At 28.8% G+C, this 26079-nt stretch overlaps 2 protein-coding genes across 2 annotated transcripts in view; both read right to left on the bottom strand.

The window, feature by feature from the left end:
- Nucleotides 1-30: 30 nt before the first annotated feature.
- Nucleotides 31-19499, bottom strand: LOC147816134 (ubiquitin carboxyl-terminal hydrolase puf-like). Its single transcript, XM_087158237.1, has 4 exons — nt 19301-19499; nt 9556-9697; nt 8565-8689; nt 31-173 (listed from the first exon to the last, which is right to left on the bottom strand). The coding sequence occupies exons 1-4, from the start codon at nt 19478-19480 to the stop codon at nt 162-164; spliced, it is 459 nt and encodes a 152-aa protein (XP_087014363.1). The 5' UTR covers nt 19481-19499; the 3' UTR covers nt 31-161.
- A 4420-nt stretch (nt 19500-23919) lies between these two features.
- The window catches only part of LOC147816135 (uncharacterized), a 47633-nt gene continuing 45473 nt past the window's right edge, over nt 23920-26079 (bottom strand). Inside the window, exons 13-14 of the mRNA XM_087156715.1 lie at nt 24817-25009; nt 23920-23937 (exon numbers count right to left, since the gene is read on the bottom strand). Coding sequence (XP_087012841.1) covers nt 23920-23937; nt 24817-25009 — 211 coding nt within the window. The remainder of the gene's footprint in view (nt 23938-24816; nt 25010-26079) is intronic.

Raw genomic sequence — 26079 nt, forward strand, 5'->3', positions numbered from 1 at the left:
TATTAAGTCTCTGAGCCATTGGATGAAGTTGAACTTGTGCAAGCTGTGCTAGTTCATCCTCACAGCCTGACTCTTCTCCATCAAAGTCAGCAAGATTCTTCTCAGATTTGTTACTGACGTGTGAACTGTTGCAGCTGCCATCGTCTGGGCTTAAGATGTCCTCAACAAAGTCTCTGGAAGATATAAATTAAAATACTTATACCAGTCTGTGACTTCATCAAATTTCCATGATGATAAAAATTTCATAATAAATGTTTCTCAGGTATATTACAGAACACTTATACCCACCATAGAAAGGCAAAATTATATGCAAAACATATCGGTCTTATACTATAAAAAAAAGCACATCATATACCCAGTGACAAAATTTTTCCAGGCTTTCTGTGACATACCTCTCTGCAAGATACTTTTAAAAATAACAAATACACATGTTACAAATTTAAAGAAACAGAAGTGTCAACTTCAAAGGAAAAATCTTTCCGCGAGAACTCAGTAACTGTCTGCGATAATGTCGCCACAACTCTACCACAGGGACCATATAGATATTACAGCAACAGACCTAACATGCTATTTTTACAAAATTTTTATTTATAAATTTAAAAAATCTAATACATTATTTTATGTAGCGTTAGTTAAGCATAAATTTAGTCGCTATTTAATGTAATAAGAGATGTATGAAAAGATAACATTTGAAACTAAGTTTTTAAAAAATTCATTTTTCCAATGCAAACCACTTTTATGAAAAATCCAATAATTTTTACAAAATTAATTGAGCCTGATATGCTCAGTAGTTTTGATATAATCCACAGGGAAATACTAAGATGTAAACAGAAGCAGATAAACATTTGAGGCTTGTGTATAGGAATTGTATCACAATTTCACTTCTAAGATAAACATAAATCATGCAGTTTTGTAATATTTTTTTGAGTACCACAAGCAAATATAAAAATTAATCTAGTCTAGCCAGAATTTTTAACAAAAAATAAGCACCTTTTAAGTACTTTTTAAGCACTCAAAAATATTTTAATGACTTTCCAAAAAAAAAAAAAAAAATTCATAATTAGGATCTGTGTGGTAATGGTAATAAAAATTATTTTTTTCCATATATTTTTAAATGTCTTAATTTATAAACATAAAATCAATAAAATTCAAAAACATTTTCAAAAACTTTACATAATTAGATAAAAGAACTAGTTTCTGATAAATATTGACAAGTAAATTGTGAAAATCATTGTAATTTATGACGACACCTCAAAGGAATATCTTTCAAGATCTAAAAGATAAAAAATGAAGCACTTTTCACAAACCCTGAATTAAACAAAGCACATTTAAGGGCGAAAATAAGCACATTTAAAAATGTGATGGCACAAAAATACAATGGTCACCATGTGATGGCACAAAAATACTGATAATCATAACACAATAACTAGAATAAAACTATCATCCTACCAAAAATATAGAAATATTTTAAAATTGTGTAGAAATTGATGCATTATTTTATTAAAACTGTGTAAATAATAAGTGGACAATTAAAAGTAACATCGCGTAAACAAGTACTAGATCATTGAATTGAGATTAAAAGGCTTTATAGCAAGGTTAATAGCGGCTTAGACCCCTGAAAAATAAAAGGATTAAAAAAGTAAGAAATTAGGGACATTTATATAAACAGGGTGGCCACTCAAATCAGGTTTCAAATTTCCCTGATTTTGCCAGTAAAAATCTGAAAATTTCCAGGTCAACGTGTTTTCTCTCTCTGGTAAAGTGTAGCATAGATACAAAAAAGTGTTAATATTAGTGTATTAGTCAATAGTGTAGTATTTCATTTAAAATGTTATTTTTTTAATATATCATTTTGAATAGATGTGGAGGATACAATATGTTTAGCTTGCAGAAAATAAAACTTTTAATGAACAAAAAAATTTTTTAAGTGTTAAATAGTTTTTGCACAAAATGTACCAAATAGCAATGATTCAAAACAATCTTGGATAAGTACTGTTTAATATATTTATATAAGCAAAAGAAAATAATTTCAGGTGATTAGAAACCAATAAATTTTTATATTTATTTACATTTCAATATGGAGCCATTTCATACTGTATTTTATCCAAACAGGACTATTTATAAAATTCATTGAAATAATTTTCTTCAAACCAATATCATAAGTCAAATGTTTAAATAATGTTGTTTGTTTCAAATTAGCACTATTATTTTAAGAGATATTCAGTATTCATAAGGGAAAAATTTTCAAATTTCTTGTTGCATACTCCACAGAAGAAAAAAAGCTAGATAAAATTCTTTAAATTTAATTTTTTTTTCTTATAGAAATTAGAATATATTAAGAATTCCAATCATGATTTCCTAGTTTAGATGAGTTAATTGTTTTTATAACTGGACAATTCCATGGTGTCGGGGAAAAAAATGAACATTAATTTCTTTGAAAAACTATTTTATAAAACAAAAGTTTGTAATCATCAAATTTTCACATTAAAAATTTAGCATGTAATAAACCAATTGAAAAACAATTGTTTTATAAAAACTGATTATTATAAGTTAAAATTAAATGGATTAAATTGTTGCTGTCGATGTTAATCGCACGAAAGCAAAAAATGATTACTAATTTACAAACTGTCTAAACTCGATGAGTTTGTTTGTAATTTAAATGCAACCTTGACTGAATTTTGAAGCTGACATTTAAATAAAAAATTCTTAGCAATTGTTTGGGAAAAATGATACATAATTAATTTGAAATTTTTTACTTAAGTGTCAGAAATGCAAGAAAACTATTGCTGAGTTGATTATATTTCAACTTTTCAACGATAAATTTACGTCTAAATAAAAGTGGATGTAACAGATGGTAAAATAATTCAAATTAAGAGAAAAATTCCAGCTTTTCTTTGAAATTCCCTGATTTTTTTCAGGCTTTTATCCAAATTTCCCTGACTTTTCCAGGTTTTTTCCAGTATAAAAAAATTCCCTGATAATTCCAGGTTTTCAGGGTGGGTGGCCACCCTGATAAAAGAGTAAAAATGTTTACACAAAGCATTATATGTATTATTTATTACAATGAAATAATAAAAAGAGCTTACAGTCTATTTATTTTAAAAATAACAGGAAAAAATTGTAAATAGACACTTCGACAACCTACTTAATGTAGAGTGCGTTCAGACAGAGTCCTGTTCACCAAACGTTAACCAAGAGTGTATTGCACCTCTTTCAATGATTGAGGTTGAAGAAGCAGTTCAAAAACTTAAGAACAACAAGGCTCCTGGCCCAGATTTGATATCACCAGAATTCATCAAAAACTCAGGACCAGATGGGTTAAAGGCCATACATAATATTCTAACATCAGTATGGGAAAAAGAGATACTCCCGGAAGAATGGAAACACATCACTGTTTGTCTTATACACAAAAAAGGAGACATTCTTGAATGTTCAAACTACCGGGGTATCAGCATACTCTGCACTGCATATAAAGTCTTTTCAAAAATTCTATTTAGCAGACTTAGCCCCTATGTAGAAAACATCATTGGTGAATACCAGTGCGGTTTTAGGAAGGGCAGATCTACAACTGACCAAATATTTTGCATAAGACAGATTCTGGAAAAGATCAGGGAATTTGGAATTGGTACCCACCACCTATTTGTGGATTTCAAAACTGCTTACGACAGTGTAAACCGGAAGCGACTCATTGAAGCTATGCGAGAATTCAATATCCCGGACAAGCTTGTATGACTCACCACACTTACACTGTGTAAGACCATGCAGAAAGTTAAAATCCAAAATGACTTCTCGGAACCAATGGAGGTGAAAAATGGTGTAAGGCAAGGCGATGCTTTGGCATGCCTACTCTTCAATTTGGCATTAGAAAAAATTATCAGAGATTCAGGAATCAATGGACCAGAGGACATATCTTTCATAAGTCAGTCCAAATTTTTGCTTTTGCCGATGACATTGACATCATAGCGCGAACACAATCTGACTTAAAGCAAGCTTTTCTATCCATGGAAAAAGAGGTAGAAAAAATGCATCTCACTATTAACCAGGAGAAAACCAAGTATATGCAATGCACCAAAATAACTGATTCTACAACTCACTTGCAAATTGGTGAATACAAGTTTGAAAAAGTAAACAGTTTTGTTTATCTTGGTTCTGAAGTCAACGTTAATGGCAATATCGCACCCGAAATACAAAGAAGAATCAATAGTGCAAGTAAATGTTTTTATGGATTAAAAAAATATTTAAAATCAAACCTACTAAAAAGAGATACTAAACTGTTAATTTATAAATGCTTAATCAGACCTATCCTAACATATGCCTCAGAAACTTGGACAACAACACAGAAAGATGAGAATTCCTTGGGAATCTTCGAACGTCGGATCCTAAGATCCATTTTTGGGGGCAAACAAGTTGATGGTACTTGGTACAGACGTTCAAACTCGGAACTCTATCGGGCCCTTAGAGAGCCTGATGTTGTCAAGTATGTGAAAATCCATAGAGTTAAATGGGCTGGTCACATCATTCGAATGAACAGAGAGCGTTCGACAAACATAATCTTTTCGGCTCAGCCCATCGGATCAAGGCCCAGAGGTCGACCAAAGCTGAGATGGGCCGACTGCGTGGAAAGAGACATTTCAGTCTTAAAAGTCTCAAACTGGAAGACAACTGCCAGGCAGAGGCAGGCCTGGAGGAAGTTGATTGAGAAGGCCAGGGCCCACCCGGGGCTGTCGTGCCATTGAGGAAGGAAGGCAGAATAAATAAATATTTAGAAATATATAGAAAAAATAATAAATAATTTTTAAAGAAAAGTGCAAAAAGAATTTTTTTTTACACCATTATAACACTAATATGGGAAATTTCTGAAAATTTTATGAAACAGAATTTTCACTCCTTGCTAATAAAAATAAGGTTATTTCAATCCATTTTTCCTTCATTCCTTGTAAGCCATACATTACAATCAACAAAAAAAGAGCCTAATTTTCCATTGCAAAGAAGAAAAAAAAAGGGATAATTAAAATAAGAGAAAATTCTTATTCCATAGACATGCATTTTCTGTCATACAAGTACTTAAAAGCTAAAGAAAAAGTGGAGAAAGTTCCTTACTAATAAAGAAAATCTTGAAAAAATATCTAAATTTTGAAAATAAATTTTCTTGGTTAAGAGGGAAGTCTTAAAATTAAAAGAAAAAAAATTTTAAAATTAAAGGGTAGTTTCCAAAAGGAGAAAAAAAATATAATACAAGAAATTAAATGACATATTTAAATCAAAATATGAACTTTTGGGGCAAAATGATAAAAAAATAAAGGACATTAAGAGACATTTTATATAAATGTAACAGTTAATCCAACAGTTGGAAAAGCTGGATCTGTCTTTGTTTTGTAAATTTACCAGGGTTCATGATTTTTTTTAATTTTAAAAAAAATAAAATAATAAAAAATAAAAAATCAGATTTATTTGATTTAAATCAGATTTTTTTTTATTCAAACACACTGTAAAAACTTTGATTTATGACTAAAAAAACTTTATAAATGTTTAATCAAAATTAAAATTAAAACTATATTATAAGAATATTTTAGAAGCTCTAACTACCTAAAACAATTTTTCATTATAATAGCTTTGAATGCCATTTTGAAACAAATGCATGACTGAAATTTGATTTGAAGAATACTTTAATTATTAAAACTAAGTTTCAGTTATAAAACCATAATTTTAATTTAAAATTGTGATTTTTCTCTCTTGATTTTCAAAATGACAAAATAAATGTAACAGATTGGTTTATAAATGCAGTCATTCATCAAAAAATAAATAAATATTTAATGCATATATTTTTATATTAAAATATTCATTTTTAATCCTATATCAAAATAGATAAGTTAAGCTAACAAAAATTTATAAAAAAATCTATTTTCTTTCATAAATTTTTTTTTATAAAAAATCTGATTATGTCAGAGATACTGTAAATATATTACGAAAAAAAAATACTAAAATGTTTACTTTAATCTGTACTTTCAATCTTAAGAATTGAAAGATTTTTAAAAAGGTAATTTCAAATGTGTTGGAATTTAACACATATCAAGAAAGGAATTAATATCATTAGTTAAAATTAATTAATGCAGCAATTTACTTAAAATAAATTTTGAAACTAAGAAAAGAAATAATAAAAGTATCCATAATTTAAAACACTGTTTTTTAACTTTTTAAATCAATATATATACATACATAAAAAGCAATTGATTTAAATCAATGATTTTTTTTAAAAAAAATTACTTGATTTCAATCATCATGACTGAAATTGTGATTTAAATCAACGAATCCTGAAATTTACTGGATCATCTTTAGTTCATTATCATATCATCAATTAGTTCATTATCATAATGAAAACAAATTAAAATGACTGTGCAAATTAGTTTTGTTTGATCTAATGGGGGAAAAAAATTCTTAAACAGACTGTCAAATGAACAGAATAAAAAAAAATTAAGTAAAAAAAGATTTTTTAGCAGAAACCAACATCTTGGAAATCAATTATCACAGAAGCAATAATTAAACAATCAATAATTTTTAACAAATTAAAGAAATAATATTTTTTCCCTACTGCTAGCAGAAAAAAAAAGAAAGAAGATGGTAGTATAAAACCTAGGAAAACATGAGGGGAAATTAAAAAAGTGCAAGAAAATTGTTGTTTGTTCATTTGAAAACCTGCAGATTTCTTTGGCACTCAATAATGTACTTTTTTGCTTTTAGCATGCAAACTATAACAGGGTGCGTAGCCAAATCTTTAAACTAAAACTAAGCACCTTTTAAGTACTTTTCAAGCATTAAAAAATATTTTTAAGTAGTATACATACATTAACAAAATGCAAACTAAATTTCAAAAACTTTGCATGATCAAGATAAAATAACTAGTTCCTGACAAAGAACTCTTTTCTTGATTACATCAGACATCATAAAATGATCAAGAGATTTTTCGGTTCGATAACAGAAGGTGGAAAAATGAAGCCTGAAATTGAGATTATGTGGCAAAATGAATGCAAGAGCTGCACATGAGAGTGTTCATAATTTAAATTTAAAATGGAACAGAATTTGTCACGAAAGTTTCTCAAGTGGTAAAGCATCCTCTTAATCAGGAGATATCAAGGCCTCACTCCAGTCTTGAAAATGGTATGTTGCATTTCAGAATGAACCCAAACAAATTGAAACATACACTTGAACCTTATTTAGCTAATTAAAATCAAAGATACTTTTATATAGGTCTGCAAGCACATTATTAAAAATTGTATTTAAGCTCTATATAAAGGGGTTGAAAGTGTGAATACAGGATAAGAGAATTTCACTTTAGTTACACCTTTATGAATACATTCATTACAAAAGCAACTCCAAATAATTTGTTTTTAATTACCTTTTGATAGGCACATTTGTTTAAAAAGCTTCATGTGATGCGGCAAAATAATATTTCATATATATATAAAAAATAATAAATTTAGTAATAAATTTAATCACATATAATAATTCATATAATAAATTTGACCACATCTAAGACAAATTTATTTAAGAAATAATTGGAACAGGCAGATCAATTTTTAACGTAAATTACATTGTCTACTTTATCATCATAGACTCTGGCCTGCTCTAGATCACTTATTTAAGTTTTAAACAAATACCAAATTGATTAATGCTTTTTTTTTAATGTTATAGCAAGTGGTTTATGGTTGAAAATCTTATGTGTTGTGCTAATTGTACCTGAATAGTAAATATTTTCTGCATAGCTTATTCTGTTTAACTTCATAAATTTATTACTATTATATCCACATAAGTTTCGTAAATCTTTGTATTTGTTCTTCTTTAGAGACTGCACTCTCTGCCAAAAAAGACTTGTAAGATCCTTTTTTCTAGATTAACTACCTATTATTGTTAAGTTTAAGAACCATAGCTGCCAACTTGGATAGGAAAAAATCCAGCAGATTTTACGAAATATTAATTTCTTGACAACTATTGCAATATACACTAAATATTTTACATATAGGGAATTTTATTGCAATCTAAATACAAAAAGTTTATTACACTAAACACTATAAATGGTCTGCAATATTTTCCATTATGTTTAGCTCATAATTTTGAATAGTAATAAACAAGCAACTTATTGCTAGTTGAAAGTTCTTTTTAATTAGTTTAGAAAGGGAATTCAGAATAAAAATAAAATAAAGTAATAAAAATAAACTAAAAATAAAAATTAATAAATGCTTACTATAAATGAGGCTTGTTTCACCATGCATTAGTAGTATTTGTTTAAATATTCAAGCAAGCAATAAATTGTGTAAAAATTCTGTTTCAAAAGGTTTTCTTCTTTTTAAAAGGAAACTTACTCAGATTTAGGGAATTTATTAAAGTATGCAAAAACCAGGAGAAGTTTTATTAAACCAGTAGACCATGTGAAACTGGCAAATTCCAGTAGAATTGGCAGCTATGAAGACTGGTCATTTTTCTATATTTATAGAAGCACATCCAGTGCTCGATTAAATATTAATAATAATTAGGAGAATATTTCAAGGATTTATTATTTTATTACTGACCTCATTAACAACACGAACATGTCTGATATCACTACGCTCATCTTCACTATTGCTTGCTTCGATAATTACACTCCTTTCACTACTACTAGGCTCACGTTTCCTTGTTAAATCTCCACTATTTACACCTAAAAACAGATAAAACCAGAATTAAGCTTTAAATAAAATTATTTTTAGAAAAAACTTTAATGGATATAAAAGTTCGCTAAGATTTTAGCACCAAATATTTATGACTTTTCATCACTACAATTATTGTGGATCCAGAAAAAACAATGAGTTTCTGAAAATTTAAATGTAAGCTAGATACAGGGTGCAGCGGCTGTTGATAAAATGCAAACTAATTTTTCAAAGACTTTACGTGATCATGATAAAACAACTAGTTTCTGAGAAAGAACTCTTTTCTTGATTATATTAGCCATTATAAAATGATCCGAGAGATTATTTGGTACAATATCAGAGGGAGGAAAATGAAGCCTGAAATGGAGAATATCTTGCAAAATGCAGCAGAGTTGCACATGCGAGTGCAATAATCTTACAGAACCCAGCTCAGTTTATGTGCATGCGGACTCCTAATTATTTCATCAAACATGTAAAATGATTGGGGCTTTTATGCTACAGACAAAATATAAGCAAAAATGGATTGCGGTTAATTGTTAAAACTTTGAATATAACGTGAAAAGTACGCTTTTGCAAAATACATGGTAAAGAATAAAATTATCATTTTCGAAAGGGGAAAATTAAGCACTTTTTAAAAACATCCAATAAATATAGCACCTATAAGGACTTTAAAAAAAAGAAAATCGAAAACAAGTACCTTAGCACCTTTTATAAAGGTTATGCACCATGTTTAATATTCACATTCATTTTTGAAACAAAAAGATTATCTTTACTGTTAAAAACATTTCATATTCCTAAATGTGATTTAAGACCACAAGTAAAAATGAAAACTGATTTTGAGGCAAATATATTACAGAACAGCCTGCATGTAACTCACCCATATGTAATGATCCCTTTACAAGAACTGAGAATGGACTATTGGCGTTTTGATGATATCTCAATTCTGATGCCATCGTAGAAGATGAACTATTTCCATGCAACCATATAAATTTGATTAGAGCAGAAGCAAGAAGAAGTGTCTGAAACAAACAATTTTTATATTTCATTACATAACACATCTCAATTGCTCATTTTCATTAAAACTATGTCAGTTGAGCAAAAAGTTATGTACATTTTGCAGGTAAAAATATGAACACAAATATTTAAAGAAAAAAATTCCTTCATTTACACACTAATTATGAAATTATTAAATCCAAGATAGCAAGAGAGATGTTTCTGTGGAGGATTTGCTATATTTTTCATTTATTAAAAAAAAAGAGTAAATAAAAAAAAGGTGGTAAAAACATTGAAAAAATATTATTACAAGTTCTTACATTTAGCTACTAGGCATGCATAACATATTACGTTGTTGGCCGATCTTGAAAAAAATTTTCCTTTCTATTAATAAAATGTTTGATTTATAAGAGCATATATCAAAAAAATTAATACTAAAAAGTTGAATTAGAGTTATTATAGTAGTTTTCTTAACTATGTCATGTTAAATTAAGTTCTATTTTAAATGAAAAAAAAGGCCATACTAATATCTAAGCACCTTAAATCATTCTACTTTTTTTCTATAGGCTTAACTTAATTCATTCTTAACATTATTATCTATTATTATGTATTATGATTTGATATTCTATTTTAATTGCAAATTAACAGTTTAAAAGTGCTATTCTTTTATTATATATTAATCCTGAATTAATATCACCTTATTGCAAGAATGAGAGTAGTCATAAAGTGAAAAAGAGGAAATCCAAGAAAATATATATGTATATACAGTGGTGGCCAAAAGTGTGGACACTTTTTAAAAGTTTCATGTTTTTCAACTTTGCGTGCTTGTAGAATATATTAATTTTCACTTAAATACAAACGTTTACATATCAATTGAAGGTAATTTAATGTAGAATTTAATAATAAATACAGTATTACAATATCTGTATTACAAAAAAGATTATGCAACAAATAGTCAGATCTATCTTAAGTTTGCATTTTTTTAAAGTGATACTTACACAATCAATACTTAGTAGGATAACCCTTATTTTTTAAGACAGCTTCAGAGCGTCTTTTCATCGAGTGAACGAGTGTCTGGAGTTCATCTTTCGTAATCACATGGTGCCAAGAATCAATTATAGCTTCAATAAGTTGTCTTTTATTGGAGGGACGTTTTTTTCGTACAAGAATTTTCAAAAATCGCCAAAAATTTTCAATTGGATTGAGATCAGGGCTGTTTCCTGGCCATGGTAATATATCTATGCCTTTATTTTGAAACCATGCATTTGCATACTTTTGCTGTGTGGCATGGAGCTTATTCCTGCTGAAAAATAAATGGTGCGTTGTTGGAGAAGAGATCCCTGATTGAAGGTATCAATTTTGGTTTCAGGGCAGTTTCGACGTATTTTTTGGCATTCAGGATGCCATCAATCACTTGAATTCGGCCCACACCATCTACAGACATACATGCCCATATCATGACATTTGTTGGATTTTTTGAAGTTGCTTCAATGCAATCAGGATGAAGCGCTTCACCTACTCTACGTCTCACATATTTTTTACCATCACTTCCAAAGAGCGATATTTTACTCTCATCACTCCAGATTACTTACTTCCAATAATTTTCTGACCATTTAATGTGTTCTTTTGCCAATTTAACTCGTTTTTTGCGTTGCTTTTGATTTAAATATGGTATTTTCCTTAGAATTCTAGCCTGTAATCCAAATCCTGATAACCTTCTTATTGTTCTTGAACTTACTGCAATACCAGCTGCATTCATTTCACATCTAATGGCATCTGATGACATTTTTCTATCTTGAATTCCTAGCCATTTATTTTTAGTATTGATAGTAGCACTTCTGAATTTTTTTCGGCCTGATTTGGCATCCTGAATGCCAAAAAATACATCGAAACTGTCCTGAAACCAAAATTGATACCTTCCATCAGGGATCTCTTCCCCAACAACGCACCATTTATTTTTCAGCAGGATTCAGCTCCATGCCACACAGCAAAAGTATGCAAAGCATGCTTTCAAAATAAAGGCATAGTTATATTACCATGGCCAGGAAACAGCCCTGATCTCAATCCAATTGAAAATTTGTGGCAACGTTTGAAAATTCTTGTACGAAAAAAACGGCCATCCTATAAAAGACAACTAAGTGAAGCTATAATTCATTCTTGGCACCATGTGATTATAAAAGATGAACTCCAAACACTCGTTCACTCGATGAAAAGACGCTGTGAGGCTGTTTTAAAAAATAAGGGTTATCCTACTAAGTATTGATTGTGTAAGTATCACTTTAAAAAAATGCAAATCTAAGATAGATCTTACTATTAGTTGCATAATTGTTTTTGTAATGCAGATATTGTAATACTGTATTTATTATTAAATTTTACATTAAATTATCTTCAATTTGATATATAAATGTTTATACTTAAGTGAAAATTAATATATTCTACAAGCACACAAAGTTGAAAAACATGAAACTTTCAAAAAGTGTCCACACTTTTGGCCACCACTGTATATATATTCAAAATCCAAACAATTGACAGAAAAGTGCAATTTTTAAACTTATAAATCATGTGATTATAAATCCCGATGGTTAATTTTAAAATTGTATGAATATGCATCACATGCATGATTTTAAATTGAGAGAATAAATCATGATGCGTAATTTTTAGATCACGTAAATACGAATCACGATGCATAATTTTTAAATTGCACGAATATGAATCCCAAAGTCTAATTTTTAAAGCACGCATCAATATGAAAATCGATGTTTGATATTACAACAGCAAAAACGAATCACGACATTGGATTTTAAGCTCGCGTGAATATGAATCGCTACATAAGCTTTTAAAAGCGCGTAAACACAAATCGCGATATTGGATTTTTAATTCTCGTAAATAAGAATCACAACGTTCAACTTTTAAATCTGTTGAAAGAACTAGTTTACATTGTTGTACATAGATGGCATCACAAATGCTGACATAGATGGCAGCAGTGTTGTCCTTAATATAACCTCTTATCTATAATAAAATATTTAGTCCAGTTTCAGCCTTCACCTAGGTATGTTGCTTCATTTTCTTGAGATCTCATGCTTAAGTATTGGGTTAAGTCTTTAGGTTATGGGCCCAGGATGATCCAAGAAATTTAAAGCTAACATTTATTAAGTTTAATATATTTATTTTTAAATTCTTTGATAAATTTTAGAATTAAAGATAGATAAATTACGGTAGCATGTGTTAACACATGGTTAGGCTTAAATGCATAACACTTAAATAAATGTTGCTGTTTTTTCTTTTTTAAACTTTGTAACTAATTTAATTTAACTAAGTTTTAATAGAAAATTTACTATTTTATAGTTATATTTTTTGATAGTTTAATTTAAAGTTTACAAAGAAAAATAATCATGCCAGGGGGAGAAGGTTCTTTTAGCCATAAAAAATTAACTGGGAGGGCAAATTATGCTGATTGGAAGTTTGCCATGAAAATGCACTTAATTAAAAGAGATTTATGGGATTATGTTGAAGGGAAAAAGGAAGATGCAGCTTTAGATGCCAAAGCTTTGTCATACATAGTTGAAGGGGTTAGTGAAACAATTTTTAATGATTTGAGGGACTTATCTAGTGGCAAAGAAGCCTGGGAAGTATTATCAAAAACTTATGATGATAAAGGAATAACTAGAAAAGTGTCTGTAATTAAAGAATTGGTTAACACTAAGTATTCAGATTGTAAGGACATGTGTGACTACCTTCATAAAGTAATTTCAGCATATCAGCAATTAAAATCAGCAGGAGTTAAAGCAGATGAGGAATTAATAGCTGGAATAATTTTAGCTAATTTACCTGATAGATTTGAACCCCTTATTATGGCTTTGAAAAATTGTGGGGAAGAGATAACTGTTGATAACGTTAAAACTAGATTAATGGCTGAGGATGATAAACCTAATTCTGTTGGGAATTTAGATCAAGCTTTCCTTAATGAGAAGTTTAAAGGCAGGAATAAGTTTAAGGGGAAATGCTTCAAATGTAATTTGTTTGGGCATAAAAGTATAGATTGTCAAAGACCCCGAAGCCAGAAAAATGCGTATGATAAATTTAACAAAAAGGGTAATGTAAAGCCTACTTCTAGTAAGACTCCTATGAAGGAAGAAGCTTATGTAACAGGTATCTATATTGCAAATTCTAATCCAAATCCTAATGTTTGGTACATGGATTCTTGTGCTTCGTTCCATATGACCCCATATAAAGAATTGATAACAGATTATCAAACTGCAAGTATTAGTCAAATTAAAACAGGCAGCTCTGTTATAGAAGTTGAGGGGGAAGGGAGTGTTAGTTTTCTTTTATCTAGAAATGGGGAGAAAGCAAAAGTAACTTTTAATAATGTATTGCATGTTCCAAAACTAACTGCTAACTTGCTATCTATTAAGTATTTAAACAAAAATTTTGGGATGGTTACTACCTTTACAGGGGAAAGATGTTTTGTTCATAAGGGTGATAATTTAGTAGCTAGTGGAACAGGTGTAAGCGATAGATTATATTCTTTAGATATTCATAATGATATGGCTTTAATTACTGCTCAAAACTCATCAAATGAAATATTGCATAAGAAAATAGGTCATTTACGTGAAGGAGGGATGGTTAGATTGCAAGATATGGTTGAGAGTTTCTCTTTTAATGGGAAAATTAATGATTGTATACCATGCATTAAAGGTAAAATGCATAAACAACCATTTCCCAAGGGTAAGGCTAAACGAGCAAAAGAATTGCTAGGCTTAGTGCATAGTGACCTCTGTGGACCAATGAGTGTTTTATCAATAGGCGGTTCTCGGTACTTTATAAGTTTCATAGATGATTTGTCACGAATGATTATTGTTTACTTTATAAAGAATCAATTTGAAATTCTTGGAAAATTCAAAGACTTTCAGGCATATGTAGAACGACACACTGGCAAACCTATTGAGGTTTTACGCTCTGATAATGGGACGGAGTATGTTAAAAATGAGATGGATAGTTTTCTAGCTTTCAAAGGGATTCAGCATCAAAAGTCTATCCCTTATACACCGGAGCAAATGGGGGTTGCAGAACGCAACAACAGAACACTCGTTGAGCGAGCTCGGTCTGTGTTGGTGGATGCCCACCTTGGCCAGGAATATTGGGCTGAAGCAGTTGAAACAGCAGCTCATTGTAAAAATATATCTCCAACCATTGCGGTTCCAGACATGACACCTTTTGAGAAATGGAGTGGTGAAAAGCCAAACTTGAAATACTTAAGGGTGTTTGGGTGTCGGGCTTTTGTTCATATTCCCAAACAGAAGCGTTTAAAATGGGACGTGAAAGCTAGAGAGTTAATGTTTATTGGGTATTGTAAGGATAGGAAGGGCTATCCTCTAATTGATCCAACTGATTATAGTATTGTTGTAGCCAGAGATGTGCGTTTTTTGGAACATGATATGTATCATGACAATAACAGTGACAAAAGTTCACCAGAGTTCAGTGATGACTCTTTATTCAGTGGGAGCATTGTTGATTTTGACAACACATCAGATAAACTCCAAAATGATAATAATGTTAGCACGGGTAATAATGAATTAAATTTCCAAAATGATATTAATGCAGGTCAGGATGACATTAATGGTTTGAATAGAGGCGATTTTGTAAATAATGATGAGAGTAATAAGGTAACTGTAGATAATGACATGCCGAAATTGACACCTATAGGAAGAACAGTTAAACTTCCTGTTCGTTATCAGAATTTTGATACCAATGGTATGCCAGATTTGCAAATGCCAAATTTAGATCCTATTTGCTTTGCCGATGCTTTAGTGGCAATAAATGAACTTCTTTCTGAACCTAATACTATTGATGAGGCACTCAATGGTAGTAATGCTAGGCATTGGAGAGAATCTTTATGTGAAACAATAGCAGGTCACATTAAAAACAAAACTTGGGACATAGTTAATAAGCCTAAAAATAAAAACATTGTTGATTGCAAATGGGTATTCAAAATAAAACATAATGTTAATGGAGATATTGAAAGGTACAAAACCCGTTTTTTAGCTAAAGGTTTCTGCCAGATCGAAGGAATAGATTATACAGAAACGTTTTCCCCAGTAGTTCGAAATGTAACATTAAGAGTTTTGTTGGCTTATGCAGCTATTTATGATTGGGAAATTGATCAAATGGATACTGTTATGGCTTTTGTTCAAGGGACACTAAATGAAGAAATATACATGAAAATTCCAGATGGGTTTAATGAATACTACGAACAAAATTTAAATGGGAAAGTTCTTAAACTTAATAGAGCTCTAGATTGCTTAAAGCAAAGTGGCAGGCTTTGGTATCTGACATTAGAAGAAGGCTTAGTTGAAATGGGATTTAGGCAAAGTTATTTTGATAGCTGTGTATATATTAAACTAAATGATAAAGAATTTGTAATTGTAGCTATTTATGCAGGTTATTTATTTTTAGCAACTCAGTAAGGCTTAAAAATTTAGCAAAAAAGCAACTAAGTAAAAGATTTGAAATGAAAGATTTAAATTATTGTTTAGGGATTAAAATAGAATGAAATAGATCAGAAGAGTCCATTAACCTAAATCAAACCCAATCTGACAATGAAGGTGGTTCCAATAAAGCACAATCAGATGATGAGTATTCTAATACAGATGAAGAAGCAAAGGGTTCAGGCTCAGACAGAAAAGACGTGTGCCACGAGATGATCGTGAAACTTGATGATGAAGGAGAAGAAGGTGGTAAAAGACGAAAACGTAAGAAAGATAGAGAATCCAAGCAAAGAAGTATAATCGTTTCTAAAAGCAACTGTTTCATCAAGTGAGAAGTCTGACAGTGGAAAAGAAAAGTCTAAAAGAAAAAGGAGAGCAAGTGCTAGCGATATTACTCAAAGTGATGAAGACAGTGGGCCTAAAAACGGGAAAGTTGCTTCTGATCAAAGAAGTGAAGATTCTGACAGTGGTAATGCAAAATCTAAAAGAAGAAAAGGAGCAAGTGATGAAGACAGGCCAAGCAAGAACAGAAAAATTGTTTCAGATACTGATGAGGATAGTGAATTAACAAGAGAATTACATCTGACAATAGTCAAAGTGAAGAAGAAAATACACCAAAAAAGGATAAGGATTGCTTCAGACAGTGGGAGTGAATATGATAAATATAAATGTGGACTATTTAACAAAAAACTGTTAATAGAACTAAGCATGAACATTATGGAAAATCAATGGGACTAAAATGATGTATTGATATTTTTTTTGCACATTTGTGATTTTCTTTTAGTATTCCCAAAAATGTAAACTAAAGTGGGAGTGTTGAAAGAATTAGTTTATATTGTTGTACATAGATGGCATCACAAATGCTGACATAGATGGCAGCAGTGTTGTCCTTAATATAACCTCTTATCTATAATAAAATATTTAGTCCAGTTTCAGCCTTCACCTAGGTATGTTGCTTCATTTTCTTGTGATCTCATGCTTAATTATTGGGTTAAGTTTTTAAAATCAGATAAATACGAAAATAGATGTTTGATAATAAAATCGCAATTTTAAAAATGCTTAAATACAAAAAGCGATATTGGATTTTTAAATCTCGTAAATAAGAATTATAATGTATGAAATTTAAATAGCGTAAATAAGAATCACAATGCGCAACTTTTAAATCAAGTGAATATGAAAATAGATGATTGATATTAAAATTGCGTGAATAAGAATCGAGATATTTGTGGAGTCTGGACTAGGGATTTCTAAAAGGCTTGTTTGCATTGTTTTTGTTATGACATAATAAATAAAAATTTACAAGATTAATTGAATGAGCAAATAAATATTTTTACCGCAAATCCACCTCATTTTTTTCCGTTTGCTTTCACGCCAAAAAAAAAAGAAGCAGCAACGTCTGAATTACGAAAATATGAGCTATCAGGAGAGGGATAAAAAAATGAAAAATCTTATTTTCTGTGAGTAAAATCGGAGAAAATAGCGAAAATAAGTAAAAGGTGGAAGGGTTAGCAGCTAGGATGTAGTCTGAATTTTCTGTTTATCTTTGAAAATCGTTAATAAATATAATTGTTTTATTTTTCAATGACTGAATTTTCACAAAAAAGAGAGATATTTATTAAAAAAAAAACTTTTAGAGAATTGGAGTTTTTGATTAAAAAAAAAGGCTGAAATTCGAGAGACAAAACCGAAAATCCTCTGAGAAACGGAAAAATCTCGTCCCTGATTATAAAAGTCAACCAGTTTTATCCCAAGGAATTGATTTTTAGGGAAACTTCAGAGGTAGGAATGAGGACTTCAATACTTTCGCTCGGCGGAAAATTAAATTCCTTGTGCAGAAAAATTTTTTCGCAGAAATTAGCGGATAAAATGGAAAAATCTTAAGGGAAAAAAAAACGGAAATCCGCGAATCCGCGGAAGAATCACATCCCTGTTATTGGGAAACGTTTTACAAAAAATGTTGAAACAGTTTATGAAAAACATATCGAAAATGGGAAGTGACTTAACCATTTTGAAATTATTACTAAACAGCAAATGTGTTACATTTAATTTTATGATGAGCTTTACATAATATTACTAAACAATCTGGCAAAAAACATGAACTAATTTAAAAGCAATCAAAAGTTGAATAAAAAGAAGAAACAGTATATTAAGTTGCAATGTTAACTGAATAAAATGATTATTAAAATCCAAGTTTGAATTTTATTCTAATAGAGAATAATAACAAAAAGTTTGGATCTTTTAATTGAGTAGATAAAAAATTTTATGTAACAATCTGCTTATCCTTAAAAAGTAAAAGCGCAACAATCTAAGACTTTAAAAAAAAATTTGCATTGTAATAAAACAAGCTATAAATAGTAAACAAAGATTTGACTTTCTTGTTAGAAGCAAATCATGCATTCTTATTTAGTACTCAGGAATAAAAACTTAAAAGTATTTCTGAAATTAAAGACTTTTAAAAACCTTGTACAAAAATAAAGTACTTCTAAGGGCCCTTATTTTCCAAAATAAAAATTAAGCAGTTTTTAAGAACTTATCAGGATCGTGGGAACCCTGTATTAAGTTCACGGTCGTGGTCACTTTTGTGTTGCCTTTAGTAGTCGAGTGATTACGTAGTGTGTGATCGAAATTAAGTAGCAACAGCGCAAGGAGGTGGATAATGTCGCAGTCACGAGTAGTAAGTCAACTGTTTAATGTGGACCATCTATCGAAGTGGACGTTACTGTCAAGGTAGGTGTGTTCACATCACGTCCGGGTCACCAATGTCTGCCTGATTGAGCAACTCTTTGAATTGAGTCATTTTGAATTAGCCTAAAGACATACTAATTGAGTGTAATAAATCTCAGACTGAGAGTAAAATAAAGGAGACTTTTCTAATTTGCCTGATGTATTACAAAATGACAGATTTTTTAGTTAGCTCAAGATATAAAAAATAACACAAATTTAATTAGCAAACAATTAATTAATGACAGAGCCATGTCAAACTATTATAATTATAGATTTAGAAACACATTATTTTAAAAATTATGCGAAAAAACAATGTAATATTTCAAATTCAAGGAGTATAGAGCAAAAAGCAGTTTATTATTGGTGTTTTCTTAATGTCAGCTAAAATTTTACCTAAAGAAATAAAATGCAGAGTACCTGTTCTGATTGTTCCTTTGTTTCAATATTGCAATGTAATTTGTATAAATGGAGAACAGGAGAAACTTCCAAATTTTTGATGAGAGGAGGTAACAAATCAAGAACTTGCCGAGAACAGTGTTTCAACTGAGCAGCACACCAAATTGTATCGATGTGTTCATTAATTATGCGTCCTTCCATCACCAGAAAATTTAAAATAATGTGGGTCTGTTTTATTAACTATAACAAAGATAAATAGAAATACTTCAACTCATAATAAAAACACAGCTACGTCAAAATCAATGCCTTAAAGCTCAATTAATAATAGGTATAGCTGCTAACATGGATAATATTAAAAAATCCAGTAAATTTTATAAAACTATATAAATTTTATAATAATTGTTGCAAAAGGTACTAAATATTTTATGTATAGGGAATTTCAGGAACTTTTATACTCATCAAAATAGAAAAACTTCAATATTTTCCAGTTATGATTAACATATATATGAACTTGAAATGTTATGTATTATGTTTATTTGTAATTCTGAACAGTAATAGGCATTTAATTCATCAAAGATAGTTAACTGATTTCTATAAATGGGGACCGTGTCATTATGTATTAGTCACACTTACTTAAATATTCAACCAAGCAAAAATTTATTTTAATAGGATTTTTTAAAGGAAACTTACTAAATTTTAAGGACTTTTCTAAAATGTACAAAAATCAGAAGACTTTCAATTAAACCGGGAGATACTGGCCAAATCGAGTAGAGTTGGCAGCTACGAATAAGCTTTTTATAATCTCAAACTGAAAACACAATGAATATGCTGCTTAAAACATTTTTGTACAAAAGCAACTCAAGTAATTGTTTACCCTCACTTAATTTCAAAATTCTATGATTGCTGATTATGACAGATCTCTTTTAAAGTAACAGGAAAAAAATATGGGTAATTAATGATAACAAAACTCTCTGCCACAAAATTTTTTACTCATATGCAGAAATTAATAAATAAATGCATGACCCCTAAATTCACCAACATAAAAATTTAATAACATAAAATTGAATTCTTTTTTCTCACAAAATGAAAAGGGAAATCTTGCTAATGTCTGAATCATGTATACAATTAGAGGACAATCCGTTAATTAGAACTATCAAATAAGCATATTCACGATCATCATTATATAAAATATAATGGGTCAGAAAAATAAATAAATCTTTCGATACCATACAAGAATTTTTTTTAAGATTCGCATTGGTATTCATAGAAAACAAAAACTAGGCACACACAAATATCAAAACAAAAGGCAAAAATCAGGGAAAATATTCCTTAGAAATTCTTTAAAAAATTATTTTATTCATCAATTGAAATAAATATCAAATAAAATTTAAAGAAAAAAAGAATCAATGGAAAAATTATTTATCCATTTGATATACTGTTCTTTTAATTTAAAAATATGAATAGGATCTTAAAGTGATTGTGCCAAATTCCATATAAATCCTAAAAGATTTTAAATTCTAGAAAATTAAATAAAAAATCTAAAATAAATGTTGGTATAAACACTACTTGAAAAAAAATTTATATTATTCACTATACATGATCTTTTTAAAAAGTACTCTACCAGACGCGATAGTGAGCTCAACTCAAAAAGCCTAAAGATTTCTTGAGGAAAATCATTAATGACCCATTTTAAAAAAATAAAATTTGTTTATAAATTTAAATCATTAATATTTTCAAAACATGAAATTCTAAATAAATTATATACAGCATAATTTAAATGAATAATAATGTATAAGTTTACTTTTATTTCTATTACATTTATTTTTCTACCAAAAAAATTTTTTATGATGAATAGATTATGATGAAATGAAAGAGATGCCAAGTATAAATTCTAGTTCTAATATTTTTCAATAAAATATACAAGAAATTTTATACATAAATGTGATCAATGATTTCTTGAAACTTCTGAACCTTGGATTTCCAGATACTTACAGATCGCGATGGCGAAAAATACGGTTATCCGGATTTTTTCAAAAGCAAAGTGTCATCTCTGTAGCTTTTAGACCCGGAAGAATGATACATAAAATCCGGAATACTATCACCCCTTGATCATTATTATATAAAAGATAATCCGTCAAAGAAACCAAATATTTCAATACCATACAACAATTCTTTTAAAATTCACATTGGTATTCATAGAAAATAAAAAATTCTGAGCACACACAAATATCAGAACAAGCGTCAAAAAATAAGAATAAAATATTTTTTATTTTACTATTCAGTTAAAAAATTCTTAAAAATTATTTTATTCCTTATTTGAAATAAATATTATTTATTCAAATAAATTTGATAATATTAATATTATTTAATAATAAATATTATTTAATAATAAATATTATTTTGAAATAAATATTATTTATTTCAAATAATGAATTTTTGAAATAAATATTATTCGAAATAAACATTACTTGAAATAAAATTTAAAGAAAAAGGAATCAATGGAAAAATTATTTATCTATGATATACTGCTCTTTTAATTTAAAAATATTAATAGGATCCCCTTAAAGGGATCATGAGAACAAATTCCTTACAAATCCTTAAAGATTTTAAATTCTAGAAAATTAAATAAAAAATCTAAAATAAATGCTGGTACAAACAATATTTTAAACACAAATTTTATATTATTCATTTTAGTGAACAATACATGATCTTTTTAAATTTAGTCTACTGAAGTTTTAGTAATTTTTAAAAATCCTTTGAATCAAATAAAAGTAACTAATAAAATGAATTAAAAAATATGATCCCAAGACAACTCACCTCAACATGAAGATTTGGACCAAATATACATTCAATAATTTTATTTTCCATAAGCTAGTTTGCTAAAGAACTTCCAATATTTTCAGCATCACTTAAGCTTTCATTTTGACAAAGTTCATTAAACATGTTGATATGGTTCAGTAAAAAAAGACTATAATTAGAAAATATAAAAAGTTTTTATAGATTAGTAACAAACAATAGCTTAAAATTAGAAGCATTTATAAAATTTTTTAACAAAAACATTGTATGATAACAAAGTATGTAAAAGTTAGGATAAAAGTAAAAAGGTTTAACACTGCCTTCTATTTCATAACATATCGGCCCCTATAAATATTGAATTCTTGCAGACCCATGCTTGCAGGTATCCTGAATTCTCCGAACCCCCAATGAAGTGTACAAAAGTTTTCATAAAAACAGGGATAATTGTTAGCCGAACCCAAATATCCGGAAAATTTTCTTGAGTAAAATCATTAATGATGTATTTCAAAAAAATTTATGTATTTATGAATTTAAATCATTGATATTTTCAAAACATGAAATTCTAAATCAATTATATGCAGCATTATTTAAATGAAAAATTATGTTTAAGTTTACTTTTATCTCTAATCACATTTATTATTCTACCAGAAAAAATATTTACAAATGAAAGAGATGCCAAGTATAAATTCTAGTTCTAATACTTTTAAATAAAATATACAAGACTTTTTATACATAAATGTGATCGATGATTTTTTGAAACTTTAACAAAAAATCTGGACTTGTTCTGGTTCACAATCATCTCGATTTAACTTTATATAACTTAATTAAAAATCTTCAATTACTTTTAATATTTTTTGGAGTAATAATTCTTGGGCCCTCTCCACTTGTTCTAAAACTTTTATAAAGTGTGCAACAATTTTCATTAAAAAAAAAAGCACAAAAACTACTTTAAATTTTTATAAATTTGCCCAAAAATGCTACATTTCTATTTTCTGTATAACTTAATTAAAATTCCTCAAATACTTTTAATTTTTTATTTTGTAGGAATAATTCTTGGGCCCTCTCCACTTGTTCTAAAACTTTTTGATTTCATGAATTTCAAAAAAAAAAAAAAAAAAAAACTGACTGCTAGGGACATCACTTACACAAATGTCATAGAGAGAAATTAGTTTACATATTTCATGAATTATTTTTAAAAAAAAGTTTTTTAATTCCAATTCAAAAGATTATAAAATTTTCAAAAACATTCAAGTTTAAAAGATTGAAACTTTTAATTTTTCTGAAAAATGCAAATTCATTTGTTGCGGATGAAACATCTAGTGTAACGGATGTAAAACTCTAAGAATTTTGAATTATGGATTAGTTTTCACAAAATGGAAACCATAAATAAAAGATTACACAAAGAAAATGAATTATAACTAAGAACAAACTATTTTATGAACGAATTTGATAAACAAGAGAAAAATGTATTAACAAAGTTTTGAGTAAAACAAATACTTCTTATACACTTCTTTTAACAAAAAAATGTCTAGTAAGAACTTCGTTTTTCGATCTTGTTTGCGATTAAATAAGTAATAAATATTCATCATAATTATTAATGGCTCGACAGCCCAGTGTGTGTCTTGGCCTTCTCAAGAAGTTTTTTTTCCATGATAACCTTTTTTCTGCTAAAATTTTACAGTAATAAATATTACTCATTGTTATAAATATTACTCAAATTTAAATTGTGATGTAAGATATTTACAAAGGGCTGTCATTTGACATTTGATTTTTGCTTTCATATAAGTAAAGATGTTGCTCGGTATTTATGTAAACATATTCAAAAAATAAAATTTTTGCAAGGTTTACAACACTCTTATGTCCTACATTTAATTTAATGAGAATTAAATTAAATTCAGGACAGTTTCAAGGAATAATATACCCCATAAATATCACAATTATTACAATAATAATAAAATAATAGTATATATTTTTCTTTCTTTAAAGTCAAAATTTTATACTTCGTAAAAAATTTTAGAACAAAAAATTTCGTTAACTTTTATAGTCTTTAATTTTTTACTAAAGATGAAACTATGTACTTCTTGTCACTCTGAAGCTTTTCCGTTGCCAGACTTAAATATTTAATCAACATCATGGGTAGAAATTAAGGTCAGTGGTATTATAGTCGGTTCTAACATCAAATACTTATTACAGTCAACTATATGCTCTAATGAGGTGAAAGGGTAGGTTGGATAACAAAATCAGGGTGGCCACTCAAATCAGGTTTCAGATTTCCCTGATTTTTCCAGATATAAATCTTAAAATTTTTAGATCAGTCTGTAATTTTTTCTCATTAAGTGTAAGATGGGTACCAGAAAAAAGTCAATATTATTAAGTATTTTATTAAAAATGTTAGTTTTTAATATATTATCTTAAAAAAATAATTAGAATATATGTATCCTAATTATACTATTACTGTGGTTGAATGAATTGCGAAAACATTGAATGGAGTGAGAATGGAACACTTTTTGCACAATTCGTGGCAAAAACCGACATAATAATAATAAAATAATTTGGAAAAGGGAACATTAAGGAAATTTTAAAAATACCCAATGAAAAAAGCACCTTGAAAAGGCTTTTAAGAAACTAAAAAAAAGAAAGAAAAAAAAAGCACCTTTAAGTATTTTTTAAAGACACTATGCACCCTGTTATCTCAAAATGTGTTTTTATATAGGGAGAAGAGTTAGAAACAGAATACATACATTAATTTGAGCAATCCCAGCAAGTCTTATGGTCAAAGTGCAGCTGTTAAAATACTTGAAAGCAAGGTCCATGCCTTCCTTGTCAAAAGTAGTATGGTTATCCAGAGGATCCTTCACTGTAGCCCACATAAATTCAAATAAATTACGTTTGCCAGCTGCTCTTAAATGACTATCTTTGATTTGATATAAATATCTGTAAAATAATGGTGTGAAAAGATTACATTTTGGGAAGCAAAGGCAATAATCATAGTAAGATAAAAACATAAAATTTCTGTGCAGACAATTCAAAAGAAGCTGCTAGCTCATAATATTTTTGATAATAGAATAATTTTAATAAATGTACGTAAGCAGTTAACTATTTCATATTTTCATTTTTTCTTGACAAAAAATATATATATGTATACATGCAAATTAATATTAGTAGTTATACATAGAACTACATTCATATAAAATAATTATCATAATAAGTGATATTAGTAATTTTGCTCCAAACGAAAAAACATTAAAAGATTTCCTACTGTCACTGAAATTGTCTATTTTCGTTGTAAAGCGATAGTCAAGTTGAGTTGTACAAAATTGTAATATCGACTGCTAATGGTTGCAGGCTTGACTGCTAATCCTTGGACTAAAGTGGCAGTTACATCTTTTCTCTTTGGAAACAGCATGCATACAACTGAATGCAGACTCTCTTCTACCTTGCATAAATCATGGTTATGCCGTCTGCGTCATATTCCCTTCCACTGCAAACTTTTTTTTGAGTATGCGGATACATTTTTTTAAATATTACAATTAATAGTGAAAAAGTAATTGCAAAATTGGGGAATCACCACCAATATATCCATGCACGTCGTGTGTCTATATCTAACCATGGCAGTAATAGAACTCAGAGAATAGTAATATAACATTAACATAGAGAAAAAGAAATTTCTTTTAATTTGACAACATACAATTATAGTAGTTGACCATAGATATTACAAAGAAACACTGTGAATAGCTCTGAAACGTATCTTTTAAACGTTGTCTTTAAAATAATTTTTAGTAACCACAGTATAAATAAATACAAATGTGTTCTAACAACAGATTGTATTGAAAAACAAGGACTTTTTTTAAAGGAAAAAAATATATTTTATGAGGTATATTTTTTTTTATGCTGTTTAGCTTGAAGTAGTAAAAACTGGGCAAGTGGCAACAAAAAAAAAATTCTGCTTTAGCCTTGTAAATTGTTATACAACCTCTCTACTGATTATGTTATCATTCACTCAA

Source organism: Parasteatoda tepidariorum, chromosome 2 (assembly GCF_982258835.1).
Source record: "Parasteatoda tepidariorum strain Cologne lab strain chromosome 2, Ptep-v5.0, whole genome shotgun sequence".
Classification (NCBI taxonomy): domain Eukaryota; kingdom Metazoa; phylum Arthropoda; class Arachnida; order Araneae; family Theridiidae; genus Parasteatoda; species Parasteatoda tepidariorum.